At 42.8% G+C, this 18,892-nt stretch overlaps 1 protein-coding gene across 2 annotated transcripts in view; it reads right to left on the bottom strand.

Moving 5' to 3' along the window:
- mgll (monoglyceride lipase) overlaps positions 1 to 13,989 on the bottom strand; it is a 19,640-nt gene extending 5,651 nt beyond the window's left edge. The window contains exons 1-7 of one of the 2 annotated variants that reach the window (XM_029723457.1): positions 13,826 to 13,989; positions 12,478 to 12,622; positions 8,883 to 8,989; positions 6,891 to 7,027; positions 1,216 to 1,326; positions 855 to 944; positions 1 to 202 (exon numbers count right to left, since the gene is read on the bottom strand). The exon at positions 1 to 202 is cut by the window's left edge and continues 14 nt beyond it. In XM_029723457.1, the coding sequence (XP_029579317.1) occupies positions 1 to 202; positions 855 to 944; positions 1,216 to 1,326; positions 6,891 to 7,027; positions 8,883 to 8,989; positions 12,478 to 12,602 (772 nt within the window). In that variant the 5' untranslated portion in view covers positions 12,603 to 12,622; positions 13,826 to 13,989. Of the gene's footprint in view, positions 203 to 854; positions 945 to 1,215; positions 1,327 to 6,890; positions 7,028 to 8,882; positions 8,990 to 12,477; positions 12,830 to 13,825 lie in introns of those variants that run through there. The other variant, XM_029723456.1, reaches the window with a different exon arrangement.
- Positions 13,990 to 18,892: the final 4,903 nt, after the last annotated feature.

Here is an 18,892-nt window from a genome sequence, read left to right as displayed (position 1 = left end):
CTGTGCTCTGGGCCATGTCAAACATCATCTGGGACCCTCTAATGTCACACAGCTTGTCGTCGTCACCATGGAGAAGCAGGAAGGGCCAGGTGATGGCAGGGACCTCTCTCTCAATCCGCGCCGCCGCACCCATCAGCTGCATGCCAAATGACACGCGCATCCCACCGTGATAGTTCAACTCGTCATTGTCATACGCCTCAACCTGCAGGGTAAAGGAAGGAACCGCTGAGCATGTTTCATTTCCTTTAGACCTTCACTGATAGTATCCCACAGGGTACTTGGCTTTCTCAATACTGACACGTGATGCAAATACTTCTCGACAAGATCTGGCCTGAATACATTCAGTGTATAACACTCACTGCTGAAGTTTATCTAAGGCCATATCCTGGTGACTTGAATAATTAACAAATGGAGAACTGTAACACTCTCATGACCTATTTTCTGTCTAGAAGCTTGACATCAGACCTGCCTTTGTTGTAACAAGTGCACTTCCTCAACACAACAGGTAGTGAAAGGAGGGAAGGGTGAGAGCCCGATACCCATTGTTGTCTGTTGCTTCCCTTGTTAAAGGGTAGCTTTGGGTGTAAACAGAGAGCTGGACGACGTGGCAAATCCCTAGACCTGGATCTCAGTCAAGCCTCTATTGTGGAGCAGCCTTTGAAACTGAAAAACATACACAAACCCAGACATACGGGCTCCTATCCAGTCTTATCTCCAACTCTCTTTCTTCATTCAATCACATTGTCCCTTGTGACCAAATAAACTCTTTAACTCTAACTTCTACATCCTAAACATCTGCTTCATGTATTTGCGCACGGATGTATGTACACACACATTCCATAGATCAGTCTCACCTGTTTTTGGTCCCGTGAAACCCATTTAGACTCAATAGAGCCCAGAGAGAGACTAGGCACCATGTGATTTAGGACTTTAGCCAGGAACACCTGTAGACAACAAAGAGGGAAATCCACAGCGATTACAAAGGCATGTAGGGAACTAATACAGCTCTGGTCAGTGGTTAAGTAGTTGTAAAAACAAATGGTATGGTACTGAGTTGTATGGAGCTGTAGAAATTGCTGACCCGCTAAATGAGAAGGGACTGAGTGCAGGTAAAACCATAGAACTAGAAATCCCAGAACGGGCATCCTCATTCAAGTTATTGGGAGGATGATGGGTGGGCAGCAAGTAAAGCATATTTGTATGGGTGAAACCCACCTTGAAGGGTGTGGCAGATTCTGGGTTCATCTTGACCATAGGAGCAATCAGAGCCACACCGGCAAAGTCATTTGGTCGTTCACACGCCGTCAGAATGGAAATAGCTCCACCCTGAATGAAAGGGCAAAAGGAAGGAAGTTATGACATCTTCTGTGATTTAAATCAAATAAGCGAGGGTAAACTAATTAGGAGATGCACAACCGCTTTCTAGAATTCATCAATTTGGAACAGATCATTCTTGATGTTTTTCTGGGAGACCAATTTGTTTGAACAGTGTTTGTCTGCCCAGACATTTGAATATTCATGAGGGTGGGGGCCTCTATCGAGTGAGCCTCTAAATAAATCCCACATATAGCACCAACATAGCTAGATCTATTTAGTAATAACCATACAATTTAGCTCAGTTGGTAGAGCATGGTACTTGTAATGCTAGGTAGTGGGTTTGAGTCCCGGGACCACCCAGAGGTAAAACGTATGCACGCATGACCAACTTGCTTTGGATAAAAGCATCTGCTAAATGGCATATACAGTGCATTCGGAAAGTATTTAGGCCCCTTCCCTTTTTCCACATTTTGTTACGTTACAGCCTTATTCTAAAATGGATTAAATTTAAAAAAATCCTCTTCTATCTACACACAATACCCCATAATGACAAAGCGAAAACAGATTTTAGATATTTTTTCAAACGTATTAAAAATAAAATAAAGAAATACCTTATTTACATAAGTATTCAGACCCTTTGCTATGAGACTCGAAATTGAGCTCAGGTACATCCTGTTTCCATTGATCATCCTTAAGATGTTTCTACAACTTGATTGGACCCCACCTGTGGTAAATGCAATTGATTGGACATGATTTGGAAAGGCACACACCTGTCTATATAAAGGTCCCACAGTTGACAGTGCATGTCTGAGCAAAATCCAAGCAATGAGGTTTTTTATTTTTATTTTACCTTTATTTAACCAGGTATGCTAGTTGAGAAAAAGTTCTCATTTACAACTGCGACCTGGCCAAGATAAAGCAAAGCAGTGTGACACAAACAACAACACAGAGTTACACATGGAATAAACAAGCATACAGTCAATAACACAACAGAAAAAAAAGAAAGTCTATATACAGTGTGTGCAAATGGCGTGAGGAGGTAAGGCAATAAATAGGCCATAGTAGCAAGTAATTACGATTTAGCAAAATTTACACTGGAGTGATAGATGTGCAGATGATGATGTGCAAGTAGAAATACTGGTGTGCAAAAGTGAAGAAAAGTAAATAAAAACAATATGGGGATGAGGTAGGTAGATTGGATGGGCTATTTACAGATGGGCTATGTACAGCTGCAGCGATCGGTTATCTGCTCAGATAGCTGATGTTTAAAGTTAGTGAGGGAAATATAAGTCTCCAGCTTCAGCAATTTTTGCAATTCGTTCCAGTCAATGGCAGCAGAGAACTGGAAGGAAAGGCAGCCAAAGGGGGTGTTGGCTTTGGGGATGACCAGTGAGATATACCTGCTGGAGCACATGCTACGGTTGGGTGTTGTTATCGTGACCAGTGAGCTGAGATAAGGCGAAGCTTTACCTAGCAAAGACTTATAGATGACAGGTTGATAGAATTGTCCGGAGAGCTCCGAGACAGGATTGTGTCGAGGAACAGATCTGGGGAAATGTACCAAAACATTTCTGCAGCATAGAAGGTCCCCAAGAACATAGTGGCCTCCATCATTCTTAAATGGAAGTAGTTTGGAACCACCAAGACTCTTCTTAGAGCTGGCCGCCCGGCCAAACTGAGCAATCAGGGGAAGAAGGGCCTTGGTCAGGGAGGTGACCAAGAACCGTATGGTCACTCTGACAGAGCTCCAGAGTTCCTTTGTGGAGATGGGAGAAACTTCCAGAAGGACAACCATCTCTGCAGCCCTCCACCAATCAGGCCTTTATGGTAGAGTGGCCAGACGGAAGCCACTCCTCAGTAAAAGGCACGTGACAGCCCGCTTGGAGTTTGACAAAAGGCACCTAAAGGACTCTCAGACCATGAGAAACAAGATTTTCTGGTCTGATGAAACCAAGATTGAACTCTTTGGCCTGAATGCCAAGTGTCACGTCTGGAAGAAACCTGGCACCATACCTACAGTGAAGCATGGTGGTGGCAGCGTCATGCTGTGGGGATGTTTTTCAGCGGCAGGGACTGAGAGACTAGTCAGGATCGAGGAAAAGATGAACAGAGCAAAGTACAGAGAGATCCTTGATGAAAACCTGCTCCAGGAGCACTCAGGACCTCAGACTGGGGCGAAGGTTCACCTTCCAACAGGACAACAACCCTAAGCACACAGCTAAGACAACGCAGGAGTGGCTTCGGGACAAGTTTATGAATGTCCTTGAATGGCCCAGCCAGAGCCCGGACTTGAAAACGATCAAACATCTCTGGAGAGACCTGAAAATAGCTCTGCAGCGACACTCCCTATCCAACCTGACAGAGCTGAGAGGATCTGCAGAGAAGAATGGGAGACACTCTCCAAATACAGGTGTGCCAAGCTTGTAGTGTCATACTCAAGAAGACTCAAGGCTGCAATCGCTGCCAAAGGTGCTTCAACAAAGTACTGAGTAAAGGGTCTGAATACCTATGACAATGTGATATCAGTTTGTTTTTTTTATTAAGAATTTGCTGAAAATTATAAAAACCTGTTTTTGCTTTCTTTTATGTGTAGATTGATGAGGGGAAAAAAACAATTTAATACATTTTAGAGTAAGGCTGTAACGTAACAAAATGTGGAAAAAGTCAAGGGGTCTGAATACTATCCGAATGCACTGTATAATTAAAATATTCTGTGTATCTCTTGGATCTCTCTAATAACTAATCAAGAGAGACCACACATGCCGACAGTACTTAGCACCTCTGAACAGTGTCTGCAGTCAATCTCTTTTGTGTTCACACAACAAAGACTTTGGAAGTCGTCAACCAGTTAACACCTTGTTAAAATACTCCAAACCCTAGGTGGCAGTAGCGATGTTTGGCATTGCATATCCGTGCGTATTGCTTATGGTCTAGATATCAAGCGATCTGCGCTAATGTTGCTATTTTTTAGAAAGCCATTATTGACACCAGCCAGATGGCCAGAGTTAGATAACAACCTAGCAAGATGACAAAGAAACAATTTAATTCCCTTTCCATAACCCCACACTGCCAGTGCCAGCCCATAGCCAAATGTTTACCTAGCTAGCTAACATTAGCATATTTGCTAGTTAGTACAACATAGCTAGCTAGCTAAGGACACTGCTAAGGATCAGCTAACACAGGCAGCTGTTTCATGGAAACTAGTTAATCCATTGTGATTTAATTATAACGTCAATACTAGCTACAGTGGTTAGCTAGCTTGGAGGAAGTATTTAGTGTTGTGTGCATTGCGTCTGTGCACTTAGCTAGCTACCACCCATAGCCTACATTGCATATGAAGTGTTACTGGCTCATCCATTGGTGTATGTAGAAAATGCCCAATTCTTTGCTTTTTTTTTTTGTTGGCTCCCCCACGTGGGGGTTTGTGTTCTCTGATTGGCTCAAAGTCAATTTGTTGGCCACTGACGAGCATTGTGATCAAGTAGAATCGGTAGGTTTGTCGCAACTTGGTCAGCACGCTGCAAGTACCGCTTTTGTTCTAGCAAGAGAAGGAACGGCATCCCACTGTGATAAGTACCTATCGGCAATGAGATTCCCTGTGTGTTTCGAGAGAGAGAGAGATCTATCTTTGGGGGGTTGAGCGAGAAACGGAGAGGCTCTTTAAGGAACTGATGAGAGAGGCCTCCACTAGAAATACACACAAACACTAACCCCCGACTGCAATGAGGGGAAAAATACTTGCATAGTGTTGCGTCCCCTGACACTATGAATACTTGGATTGTGGTTATGTAAGTTCCTAACATACTGACATTACATAAAGGCTTGGTTCTGACGAAGTTGGAAATGGAAGAGGGCCAGATCTACAGAACCAGAGTGGGAGATGGGGGAGGAATGAGTTAGGTGGTCAGTAAGTACAGAAAGAGAGGAGGAGAAGGAGGGATGGAGGGAGGGAGAAATTGGTCAGTAAGGAGCAACGGTCTGTATAGCTCACTAACCAGGACAGCAGTGAAAGATCAGTAGGAGAGTAGGCAGTGTAGCAAGGTTTAGCCTGGATAAGAGGGTCTGTTTTTGAGGGCAGTGAGGGTCACTGGTCAATTCATCAGTGGTCAGTGCATGCACTGCAGTAAAGGATGCTTTGGGACTATGTGTATCTGGATTAAGATTCTCCTCTGTAATCTTAAACATGCCATTTGTGTTGACTGAGACCACAGGCTTCAGGTCTTTAAAAAACTTCTTAGGGATTGGTGTACCGCTAACGAGACAACTTCCGGTGAAACTGGAGAGCGCGCAATTCAAATAAATAATCATAAATATTATGGATTTTAAACATTTATGTACATATAAGTGTCTTGTATCGGCTGAAAGCTTAAATTCTTGTTAATCTAACTCCACTGTCCGATTTACAGCAGCTATTACTGCGAAAACATGCTATGCGATTGTTTGAGAACGGCGCCCCACATCAAAATATTTTTCCACCGGCACAGGTTTCATACATTCACAAATAACGATTAAATATTCACTTACTTTTTGAAAATCGTCCTCTGATTTGTCATGTTGACTGAGACCACAGGCTTCAGGGCTTTAATGCCAATAGTGGTGGTGGTATTTGTCCGACACAAGAAGTGCACAATTTGACGCTGCTCGTACATTACAGTCTCAAGGCATCAGACATGGGTTCTAAGCATTGCTTTTTCATATTCATTTGGGACTGGCTTCCCAGATACAGATTAAGCCTAGTCCTGGACTAAAAATGACTTTAAATGGAGCTTCTCCATTGAGCATACCTTTTAGTCCTAGACTAAGCATCATCTGTGTCCGGGAAGCCGGCCCACATGCCTGAAAAATGCCAAGCCTTACCTCACGCCACAGGCTTTTCCATTCCAATAACTTCCCATTAAAACGTCCTGTTTAAATGTTTACGTTCAGACGTTCTAAACATTTACTCTACTAAAATTGCCTACGTTCCAGTCATAGTGAAGCAAAGTACTCTAATTATAACAGCAGGTCAAACCCAGGGGAAGGCTGTCTATATGTGCATGGCTGGTGGTACATGAGGGAATCTAAAGGATTGCTATCACAATGAGGATCTTGACCTAAAGGCTACAGGTGGTTTCCATTGTTTGTGGGCTTTACGTCACAGAAGCAGAGTTCAGTCATAGAACAGCAGAACAAGCAAACATAGACAGGAAAGAGCAGCACGGAAGGGAAACGAAGCCTCTAATGCTAAATACGGTAAATCCTTTTGAAAGCCTGACTTGGCACTATTGGTTCTTACAATGCTAGACTTTCAAAGGACACCATCTCCCAAGAGCTTGTAGAATAAATGATGGCATACACGTCAGCTGTGATGTCAGAGCATCTGTGGTCATTTGAGTCACACTGAGTGCAGGGGTGTTGAATGCAGGCCTTGTCTAATGTTTGTGTGATGGATATAGCTTTAAGGTAACCCTGGCCCTATGACCTCTGAGAAAACAGTTGGTCCTGTATTGTATTTAGAGGTAAGATACCATAGCCACTGGCAATAATACAGTTTCAATGTTTGGTCATGGAGGAAACTAAAGAGGGTAGCGCACCATAGAATGTCCAATGATGAAGATTGGCAGGTCAGGGTGTCGTCCCTTCATCAGGTCAATGTGCTGGAGGGAGTCTCTGACAAACACCTGGAAGTCCTTAATATTCATCCTGTCTCCTTCACTCTGACCATGGCCAACTGATGGAGGGAGAGAGAGACACGAGATGAGAGAAACTACTGAGTTACATAGACAAGAGAGGAATAAATTGCCCACTCTCCCCCTCATTACTCTCTGTACAGAAAAGAGGGAGAGCGAAGAGAGCCATTTCCATCCCTGTACATGTCAATCCACGTGCTAGTCATCCATCCCTCCTCCCATTTCCTTCCAACACTTTGCTCTGAACATGCCAATGAAGCCAGTGTTTCCCCTATATGCATTGAGCAGTGGCACACCACTGCTGCTAAATAGTGGCTACCATACAAATATATATTAGTACCAGTCCAAACTTTGGACACAGCTACTCATTCAAGGGTTTTTCTTTATTTTTACTGTTTTCTGCATTGTAGAATAATAGTGACTACATCAAAATTATTAAATAACACATATGGAATCATGTAGTAAACAAAAAAAGTGTAAAAAAATCAATATATATTTTAGATTCTTCAAAGTAGCCTCCCTTTGACTTGATGACAGCTTTGCACACTCTTGGAATTCTCTCAACCAGCTTCACCTAGAATGCTTTCCCAACAGTCTTGAAGGAGTTCCCACATATGCTGAGCATTTGTTGGCTGCTTTTCCTTCACTCTGCGGTCCAACTCATCCCAAACCATCTCAATTGGGTTGAGGTCGGGTGATTGTGGAGGCCAGGTCATCTGATGCAGCACTCCTTCTTGGTCAAATAGCACTTGCACAGCCTGGAGGTGTGTTTGGGTTATTGTGCTGTTGAAAAACAAATGATAGTCCCACTAAGCGCAAACCAGGTGGGATGGCATATCGCTGCAGAATGCTGTGGTAGCCATGCTGGTTAAGTGTGCATTGAATTCTAAATAAATCACTGACAATGTCACCAGCAAAGCACCCCCACACCATCACACCTCCTCCATGCTTCACGGTGGGAACCACACATGCAGAGATCATCCGTTCACCTACTCTGCGTCTCATTAAGACACGGCGGTTGGAACCAAAAATCTCAAATTTGGACTCATCAGACCAAAGGACAGATTTCCACAGGTCTAATGTCCATTGCTCATGTTTCTTGGCCCAAGCAAGTCTCTTCTTCTTAGTGGTGTCCTTAGTAGTGTTTTTTTTGCAACAATTCGACCACAAAGGCCTGATTCACGCAGTCTCCTCTGAACAGTTGATGTTGAGATGTGTCTGTGAAGCATTTATTTGGATTCAATCTGAATGAACTTATCCTCTGCAGCAAATGTAACTCTGGGTCTTCCTTTCCTGTGGAGGTCCTCATGAGAGCCAGCTTCACCATAGTGCTTAATGGTTTTTGCGACTGCACTTGAACTGGAGTGGCCTAGCCAGTCTCCAGACCTTAATCCCATAGAAAATCTGTGGAGGGAGCTGAAAGTTCAAGTTGCCAAACGTCAGCCTCGAAACCTTAATGACTTGGAGAAGATCTGCAAAGAGGAGTGGGACAAAATCCCTCCTGAGATGTGTGCAAACCTGGTGGCCAACTACAAGAAACGTCTGACCTCTGTGATTGCCAACAAGGGTTTTGCCACCAAGTACTTAGTAATGTTTTGCAGAGGGGTCAAATACTTATTTCCCTTATTAAAATGCAAATCAATTTATAACATTTCTGACATGCGTTTTTCTGGATATTTTTGATGTTATTCTGTCTCTCACTGTTCAAATAAACCTACCATTAAAATTATAGACTGATCCTTTCTTTGTCAGTGGGCAAACGTAAAAAATCAGCAGGGGATCAAATACTTTTTTCCCCCACTGTATATAATAACCTTAGAATCGGTCATTTCTGTAGTGTAAAATAAGTGCTACGTCTGTGGCTCTGTAAGAGGTGCTGCAGGGTGTTTAACTCACCATGGTCGTGTGCAAAGACAAGCAGAGACTGTTCCTTCAGGGTCTGGCCGATCTCATCATACGGCCCACAATGCTCCCCTGCCCCATGGGCTACGAACACCAGAGCCCTGCAAGAAATGGGGAAGGAGAAGTCAGTCACATTACATGCACATAAGCACATGGACACACATTAACACAAAAACAACATCCTTGTGATCACCATCAAGAGTTTCATCAGAATAAACCATCCCACATCCTCCAGCGATAGCAGTTATCAGAACCCCGACACACCCTTGTTTCCCCACAGAGCAGCAGAGTTAAGTGGAACCAGACAGAGGACTAATCTACAAAAACAGACACATAGCCACGAGAAAGAGCAGGGAACCAACCCAGCTTGCCACTGCTGCTTTAGTTCCTGTTTATAACCAGTTTGCAAAACTGAGTGAAGCTCTCAGTCAGTGGCAATTAGCCTGAATGTGTTCAGAGAAGGAGATGTGAAAGGAAGAGTAAGAGAGTGGCTGTTCATTAAACTTCATTGGTATCTCTGTTCCAGTTTCTCTCTCTCTTTCATTCTCTCGTTCTTATTTGAGAGCCTCCTGCTGGCTAGAGCTTCCCATGTACTTGTTGGCTAAGGAGTTTCTCAAAGCGCGCCTTTGTGTGAACATAATGTTCCCAACACACATGGGACAGTAGGACTTCTATAGAGCTAATCTCAGTATATTCGGTGTCTTGAGAATGGTAGTAGGGAGTCAAAATTCTCTCCCTCCCTCAATCTCTCCAAGGAATTTGAAAGCCACTTGTCTCCCAGAATGTGGCTTTGAACCAGGCTTATCAAATGCTGCCTCTAGCCTGAAAGAACATCAAGTTTTCCTGCAGCATGAAACAAGCCAAGATGATAATCATCTTTATGGGATGCAGACTGAACTCTGTTTTATAGGACATGGACTGATATCTATCATGAACAGATTCATTCACTCAAACACAATAAGACTGGTCAATCTCTATGGCATATCAAGCTGCACGTGTGTGGTCGAGGTAGGGAGAGGTTGTAAATGAGCCTTGGCCTGAACACTTGCATCTTAATCAGATCAAGGGACTAAGCTGCTCAACACTCCAGGGCCATAGCCCTGACTACAGACTGTGTGAGACAGGGCTGGGGACATCACAGTGAATACAGCTACAACCAGAACAGCCAAATGAGCACATCGTGGTGTGTGTGTGTGTGTGTGTGTGTGTGTGTGTGTGTGTGTGTGTGTGTGTGTGTGTGTGTAAGTGAGTAGTGAGAGAGCCTAAAAGCAATAAGGCAAATATTCAAGTCAGCCTTGTTTGGTAAGGAAATTATTGTAATCCTGATTCAATTGTGTAAAACATCAATAGTGGAATGACCCACTTAACTACATGCAGTGTGTGTGTGTGTGTGTGTGTGTGTGTGTGTGTGTGTGTGTGTGTGTGTGTGTGTGTGTGTGTGTGTGTGTGTGTGTGTGTGTGTGTGTGTGTATGGACACGTTTTAATATACTTGTGAGTATATTAAATGCTTGTTGAAAAGTCCTCACAGTAATAGCAAACCAACAAAAATTCAGAGAAGTGAGGACATTTTGCCGGTCCTCACTTGTAAAAAGGCTATTTTAGGCTTAGAGGTTAGGGTTATAATTAGGGTTATTGGTTAGGTTTAGGAGTTAGGGTTAGGTTTAGGGTTTAATGTCAGGGTAAGGTTTAGCAGTATTTCTCAAGTAAAAACAATTGCATGAAAACGAGTCATCTATCTTTGAATGACAACAAACACTTCATTGAAGAATCTCTACTGTTGACCAATGACCAACAAAGGGACGTAGACTTCAGCTTTTCCAGAAAACAAAATGGTGTGCACAAACAGCCCCCCCAAAAAACTGCCGAAGACCAAAACTAACAAAAACTTCCCAGAATATCATCATAATATATCCAGGAACTGTTCCGGATGGGAAGCACGCAGATGCCTTTACTCTCTATATGCCCAGTCAGGGATGTTATCAACTGACATGTTTTGCAGAATCGGCATGTAGTTGATATTACAACACATTTTTACACAAGCATTTTTTACATTTTAATCCTACCTTTAAAAACTAAGGGGCTGGATCTCACAAAATCATAAAGGGGAGAATCCATAGCTTGTAGAGATTTACACCAAAATGGTCATTTTTATAAATGATGCCACCACATGAACAGAAAGCCCCAAAATATCTTTCTCTCTGATTTTCCCACCCCCATATGAGATGCCAAATACTAGCCTCGAGTCTAAAGAATAGCATGTGCTAAACAAACAGTGCTCTACTATAAACTGACCCATACTACTGTTAGTCGAAGTTATTCAATTAGCAGTATTCTAGCGACCTGATGGTAACCATAGTAACAGCACTGTAGTAAGACTGTGCTGCTGAGGGGGATGAATGGTTGCTGCAGTAACAGTTGCTAGACCGCAGTGCAGGCATGTAAATGGCTGTTGTTGTTGTGTGAGATGTGGGTGTACTGTACTTACTGTGCCATTGGACTAGCCTGCACTCTGTCTGTACTGACTGTACTGACTGCCATTGGACTAGCCTGTACTCTGTCTGTACTGACTGTACTGTGCCATTGGACTAGCCTGCACTCTGTCTGTACTGACTGTACTGTGCCATTGGACTAGCCTGCACTCTGTCTGTACTGTACTTACATTTAACATTTAAGTCATTTAGCAGACGCTCTTATCCAGAGCGACTTACAAATTGGTGCATTCACCTTATGATATCCAGTGGAACAACCACTTTACAATAATACTTACTGTGCCATTGGACTAGCCTGCACTCTGTCTGTACTGACTGTACTGTGCCATTGGACTAGCCTGCACTCTGTCTGTACTGTACTTACTGTGCAATTGGACTAGCCTGCACTCTGTCTGTACTGTACTTACTGTGCCATTGGACTAGCCTGCACTCTGTCTGCACTGACTGTAATGTTGATTGAATTAGGTTCATTCACTAGCAGTGACATTCTGTAGCCTGGCCTATATGACAGGAGCTGTGTGTGTGATCCGAGACAGATTCTCAATCCGCCCACAAACAAGGAACATGCTTCCATGTTTATAGAGAAGTAAAACCACATCCCCCTGCCAGAGCTAGCATGAGTCAGTTGTAGGCTACTGCAAGCTCCATGGTTTGGTGTGACTCTAGCTTGACTACAGTCCAGATGATGTGTACCTCTGTTTCCAGGGCCAACTCTCTGTCTCTGATGTATTGGCGTCTGTTCCATTTTAAATGGTGTTCTGGGGTGAGGGGGCAGGGACCAAGGACAGGTGCATAATAACTTACTGTATTGAAAACATTATGTTGTATCCTATTTGAGTCTGACAGTCTCTAACAGGCTGGTGTAGCCTCAAAAAGATATTATCTTTGTGGAAAATTCGACTTTTTATTATAGGGCACATAGGATACATAGCAGTGAACGTTCTATTAAATAATAAATGCATTGTTTATCATTTCAAAAATACACGCACAACCTCCGGACATGGCAGGTGACGAAAACAATGTCGTTGTCTTCGATCATCCACGCTCTTTTATGGATTATGCCTCGTTTTACACATCACCTGACATTTCTTCCACTGACCTTGGGGGGCCCTCCGGCTCCCAGTAGCGGCAGAACAAGTGCTGTCCGTCGGCGTTGACGATGTGCTGCAAGTCGGCGTAGGGGACACCTTGCGGAGTCCGCCGCGGAGCTCCTTGTTCGGGCATGGAGGCGCCGAGGACCCACTCTGCAACATAAACACGGAGCACAGATATTAGGTCGGTGCTGTACAGGTAGGACAGACCAGCGAAAAACAAGCACGTGACCAAGACTTTCATTGTTCGCTCTTTTTCATTCATTTGCCGGCTGGCCGGTGGTCAGCAGCAAGCGATTCCGTAGTTTATAAATGTCTTTTTCAATTCAACACAGCGATCTACGTCACGGAAGCGTAAGCCTATGTTCAACTCGCCTCCCCCGGGTGACTGTGGTCACGCTTTACCACAACCCCTCCCCCTTCACGCTCAGCAGATGACTTTTATGGCAAGTGCACATTAAATGGATAGCAATATAGTCTTATGTTACAGTAACAATAGGCAGTGCTTGACTTGGGCACACGCTCACCTCAGCTGAGTACCAGCACCTCAAATGTTCTACTGCTTGAGCTCCTGTGTCTCTTAGAGAATATTAACTCAAAAGTATTGTGGAGCTCCTGTATCTAAATATAAACAGTACCGGCACCCAAAATAATTAACGGAACCTATTTCAGTCCAAGTCCAGCACTGACAATAGGCTACAGTGCAGTCAAGGTGACTGAATGTAGGCTACAGAATGAATGTCGTGCAAAAGTAGCTGTCAGTAAGAATTAACCGCGCTATTTCCTGAGGTCGAGTATGACTACATTTTAATAATAACCTATATCAAGTTGATGTAGGCTTGTGAAAACAAATATAAATGTTAACCAATGTGCGCCTTGGAATAGGCTATGGGTCAATTAACTATTGATGACAGTGCTTCTGATAAGCTATAAATAGATCGACCACAGTCTCAAGGGACATGAGTGGACAGTGTCGACCACACTACCAGTTTTGGCACTGTCGATAGTGGGGTCAAATAGCATACACAAGAGATACATATAGCCAGAAATGCTAGATATACTTTGATGTTATTTTTGACAGCCTATGTCAAAAATATGGGTCCACAGTCCATTGTTTCAACACATACAATTTTTCTACTTATAACAATGTAGCTAAACGTGACATTTTTGTGATTTAACTGGCATACCTGTCACATTTGTTACGTTATTATTAGTAGCAACATTGTATCTGTTGAATAAAATTCAATATTCAGAGGTGGACAGTAAACTCTTGTCTGAGATAACAACACGAAATGGAAACAATGCTTGAGGTCTTGTTTTTATAATGATGATGACTGGCTAAAAAAGTTGACCAACCTTGTGTCCTGAAAGGTCTGTCAAGTTTCTGCTTCCTCTCACACGGCTCTCTTCCTTTTCAGCTCTTTCGGTTGAAGTTGCGTGGCTGCTTGTAGGTAATGCGTGCGAGAGAAAACACCAAATACACACACTGACTGAAACCCATTTCCAGCATGCGGATGGAGCTTCACGTATTAGACCAAAACGCCTCTTGTCCTGCTCTCTCTCTCTCTCTCTCTCTCTCTCTCTCTCTCTCTCTCTCTCTCTCTCTCTCTCTCTCTCTCTCTCTCTCTCTCTCTCTCAATCCACATGTGTTCTGCATGTCCAGAGCAAAACTCCTATTAGCTAGAGGTTCTGGGAACAGAGAATAGGTGATGAAGATAGATTATGTTTTGTCAGAGGCCCAGAATAAACCCATCCATTTGTTATTTAATGTTCATGTTCACATACTGGACTTGGCCAGTTCCAATTATAGATTGTTATGGTTGTGCAACTATGGATCATTAGATATTCAGCTTTTTTTCTATTAAAATCTAATGGTCTCTCTCTTTCTCACACACACAGATACACACATGTGCATGCATGCGCACACGCATGTACACACAAACCCGCACACATGTACAGAGAGAGAGAGAGAGAGAGAGAAAAAGAAAGAAATAAAACATTCATGCATGAATACATATACTTAGTGGAATATGCAGAGAAACTAGAGGAACTAGTGTTATGACACTACTATTGCCTTGGCCACCATTATGTCTCCATTGACTCTTGAGTGCCCTGAAGTAATAACAGGTAAGTTACATACTAAGAATTTAAGAAAAACATTAAGGTACAGAAAGGGTAAGTACTGTTACTGTGATGCACTGGAATGTTGTACATCGATCTGGGTTTGGACATTGTAGACTAATGCATTATGATCCAGAAACATGATATCAAATCACATACAGTCCCAGTCAAAAGTTTAGACAAACCTACTCATTGAAGGGTTTTTCTTTATTTTTACTATTTTCTACATTGCAAAATAATAGTGAAGACATCAAAACTATTAGATAACACATATGGAATCATGTAGTAACCAAAAAAGTGTTAAACAAATCAAAATATATTTAAGATTCTTTTCAAAGGAGCCACCCTTTGCCTTGATGACAGCTTTACACACTCTAGGCACACTCTTGGCACTCTCTCAACCAGCTTCATCTGGAATGCTTTGCCAACAATCTTGAAGGACTTCCGACATATGCTGAGCACTTGTTGTCTTCTTTTCCTTCACTCTGCGTTTTTTTTAAATTGATTTAACCTTAAGTCAGATAAGAACTAATCCTTATTTACAATGACGGCCTACCTCAGCCAAACCTGGACAACGCTGTGCCAATTGTGCGCCTCCCTATGGGACTCCCAATCACGGCCAGATGTGATACAACCTGGATTCAAACCAGGGACAGTAGTGATGCCTCTTGCTCACTGAGATGCAACGCCTTATACCGCTGCGCTACTCGGGAGCCCAAACCATCTCAATTAGGTTGAGGTCGGGTGATTGTGGAGGCAAGGTCATCTGATTCAGCACTCCATCACTCTCCTCCTGGTCAAATAGCCCTTACACAGCCTGGAGGTGTGTTAGGTCATTGTCCTGTTGAAAACAAATGATAGTCCCACTAAACACAAACCAGATGGGATGGCGTATCACTGCAGAATGTTGTAGTAGCCATGCTGGTAAAGTGTGCATTGAATTCTAAATAAATCACTGACAGTGTCACCAGCAAAGCACCATCACACCTCCTCCTCCATGCTTCACGGTGGGAACCACACATGCGGAGATCATCTGTTCATCTACTCTGCATCTCACAAAGACACAGCAGTTGGAACCAAAAATCTCAAATTTGGACTAATGTCCATTGCTTGTGTTTCTTGGCCCAAGCAAGTCTCTTCTTCTTATTGGTGTCCTTTAGTAGTGGTTTCTTTGCAGCAATTCAACCATGAAGGCCTGATTCACGCAGTCCCCTCTGAACAGTTGATGTTGAGATGTGTCTGTTACTTGAGCTCTGTGGAGAATTTATTTGGGCTGCAATATCTGAGGCTGGTAACTCTAATGAACTTATCCTCTGCAGCATAGGTAACTCTGGGTCTTCCTTTCCTGTGGCGGTCCTCATGAGAGCCAGTTTCATCATAGGGCTTGATGGTTTTTGCGACTGCACTTGAAGAAACGTAAAAAATTCTTGAAATTTTCCAGATTGACTGACCTTCATGTCTTAAAGTAATGATGGCCTGTCGTTTCTCTTTGCTTATTTGAGCTGTTCTTGCCATAATATGGAGTTGGTCTTTTATCAAATAGGGCTATCTTCTGTATTCCACTACCTTTTCACAACACAACTGATTGGCTCAAACGCATTAAGAAGTTAAGAAATTCCGCAAATTAACTTTTAACAAGACACACCTGTTAATTGAAATGCATTCCAGGTAACAACCTCATGAAGCTGGTTGAGAGAATGCCAAGAGTGTGCAAAGCTGTCATCAAAGCAAAGGGTGGATACTTTGAAGAATCTCAAATATAAAATATATTTTGATTTGTTTAACACTTTTTGGTTAGTCCATGATTCCATATGTGTTATTTCATAATTTTGATGTCTTCATTGTTATTCTACAATGTAGAAAATAGTAAAAATAAAGAAAAACCCTTGAATGAGTCGGTGTGTCCAAACTTTTGACTGGTATAGTTGATGTTTGGGTCCACCCTGCACATAACGTCAGCAGCCCCAGACTGAGTTTAATGGTTTGAGTGGAAGATCTTGTGAAGTTAATGTCACTTCCTGTTTCAACACAGCCACCACCCTCGGCAGTTTCATAACATAGTCTCTGCACAATGCTTTAGAGAGGCTTAGGTCAGAAGCTTTGCATTCCAAACACCTCTTGACGCTTTCAGAGAAGGCTTTTCAAGATCTATCAGTATAACCTGCCTGATCACTGGTAAAACATTCTTTGACTGTAGTGTGTGTTCCCTGACCAACTACCATAAACATGTACAATCTCCCTGTGGAGCTGTATTAGAGTCACGCTTGCAACTAAACATATCAAATCAAAGTTTATTGGTCGCGTACACAGATTTACACGTTTTATAGCAGGTGCAGCAAAATGCTTATGTTACTAGCTCCATCAGTGCAGTAGAATGTCTAGCAAATGCAATACAAATACACAAATAATCTAAAACAAAATCAGGAAATGGCAGAATGAGTCCAATTAACAATCCAAGGAGACACGTATATTAGAGTGAGCAGTGTCAGAATCCACAAGAAAAATATAAATATGTGGTGTGTATAGACAGTACAGTTGAAGTCGGAGGTTTACATACACTTAGGTTGGAGTCATTAAAACTTGTTTTTCAACCACTCCACACATTTCTTGTTAGCAAACTATAGTTCTGGCAAGCCAGTTAAGACATCTACTTTGTGCATGACACAAGTACTTTTTCCAACAGTTGTTTACAGACAGATTATTTCACTTAAAATTCACTGTATCACAATTCCAGTGGGTCAGAAGTTTACATACACTAAGTTGACTGTGCCTTTGTAACGGCTGTCGTGAGAGAGAGTAGACCAAGGTGCAGCGGAGTTAGTGTTCATCATTGGATATTTAATAGCAGAAAGAACACTATACAAAAATAAGAAAAAACCGACAGCCAAACAGTCCTGTCAGGTGCAAAACACTAACAGAAACAATCACCCACAAAAACCCAAAGGAAAACCAGGCTACTTATGTGTGACTCCCAATCAGCAACAATGAACTACAGCTGCGCCTGATTGGGAGCCACACACAGCCAAAAACAAAGAAATACAAAAACATAGAAAAATGAACATAGAACGCCCACCCAATGTAACACCCTGGCCTAACCAAAATAAAGAACAAAAGCCCCTCTCTATGGCCAGGGCGTTACAGCCTTTAAACAGCTTGAATGATGTCATGGCGTTAGAAGCTTCTGATAAGCTAATTGACATAATTTGAGTCAATTGGAAGTGTATCTGTGGATGTATTTCAAGGCCTACCTTCAAACTCAGTGCCTCTTTGCTTGACATCATGGGAAAATCAAAAGAAATCAGCCAAGACCTCAGAAAAAAATTGTAGACCTCCACAAGTCTGCTTCATCCTTGGGAGCAATTTCCAAATGCCTGAAGGGATCACGTTCATCTGTACAAACAATAGTACATAAGTATAAACACTATGGGACCACACAGCCGTCATACCGCTCAGGAAGGAGACGCATTCTATCTCCTAGAGATGAACGTACTTTGGTGCCGAAAAGTGCAAATCAATCCCAGAACAACAGCAAAGGACCTTGTGAAGATGCTGGAGGAAACAGGTACAAAAGTATCGATATCCACAGTAAAATTAGTCCTTTATCGACATAACCTGAAAGGCCGCCCAGCAAGGAAGAAGCCACTGCTCCAAAACCGCCATAAAAAAGTCAGATTACGGTTTGCAACTGCACATGGGGACAAAGATTTTACTTTTTGGAGAAATATCCTCTGGTCTGATGAAACAAAAATAGAACTGTTTGGCCATAATGACCATCGTTATGTTTGGAGGAAAAAGGGGGAGGCTTGCAAGCCGAAGAACACCATCCCAACCGTGAAGCACTGGGGTGGCAGCATCATGTTGTGGGGGTGCTTTGCTGCAGTAGGGACTGGTGCACTTCACAAAATGGATGGAATCATGATGAGGTAGGAAAATGATGTGGATATATTGAAGCAACATCTCAAGACCTCAGTCAGGAAGTTAAAGGTTGGTTGCAAATGGGTCTTCCAAATGGACAATGACCCCAAGCATACTTCCAAAGTTGTAGCAAAATGGCTTAAGGACAACAAAGTCAAGGTATTGGAGTGGCCATCACAAAGCCTTGACCTCAATCCCATAGAACATTTTTGGGCAGATCTGAAAAAGCGTGTGTGAGCAAGGAGGCCTACAAACCTGACTCAGTTACACCAGCTCTGTCAGGAGGAATGGGCCAAAATTCACCCAACTTATTGTGGGAAGCTTGTGGAAAGCTACACGAAACGTTTGCCACAAGTTAAACAATTTAAAGGCAATGCTACAAAATAC

Source organism: Salmo trutta, chromosome 30 (assembly GCF_901001165.1).
Source record: "Salmo trutta chromosome 30, fSalTru1.1, whole genome shotgun sequence".
Classification (NCBI taxonomy): Eukaryota; Metazoa; Chordata; class Actinopteri; order Salmoniformes; family Salmonidae; genus Salmo; species Salmo trutta.
The sequence above is the reverse complement of the archived record's forward strand: the minus strand, read 5'-3'. Positions and strand labels throughout refer to the sequence as shown.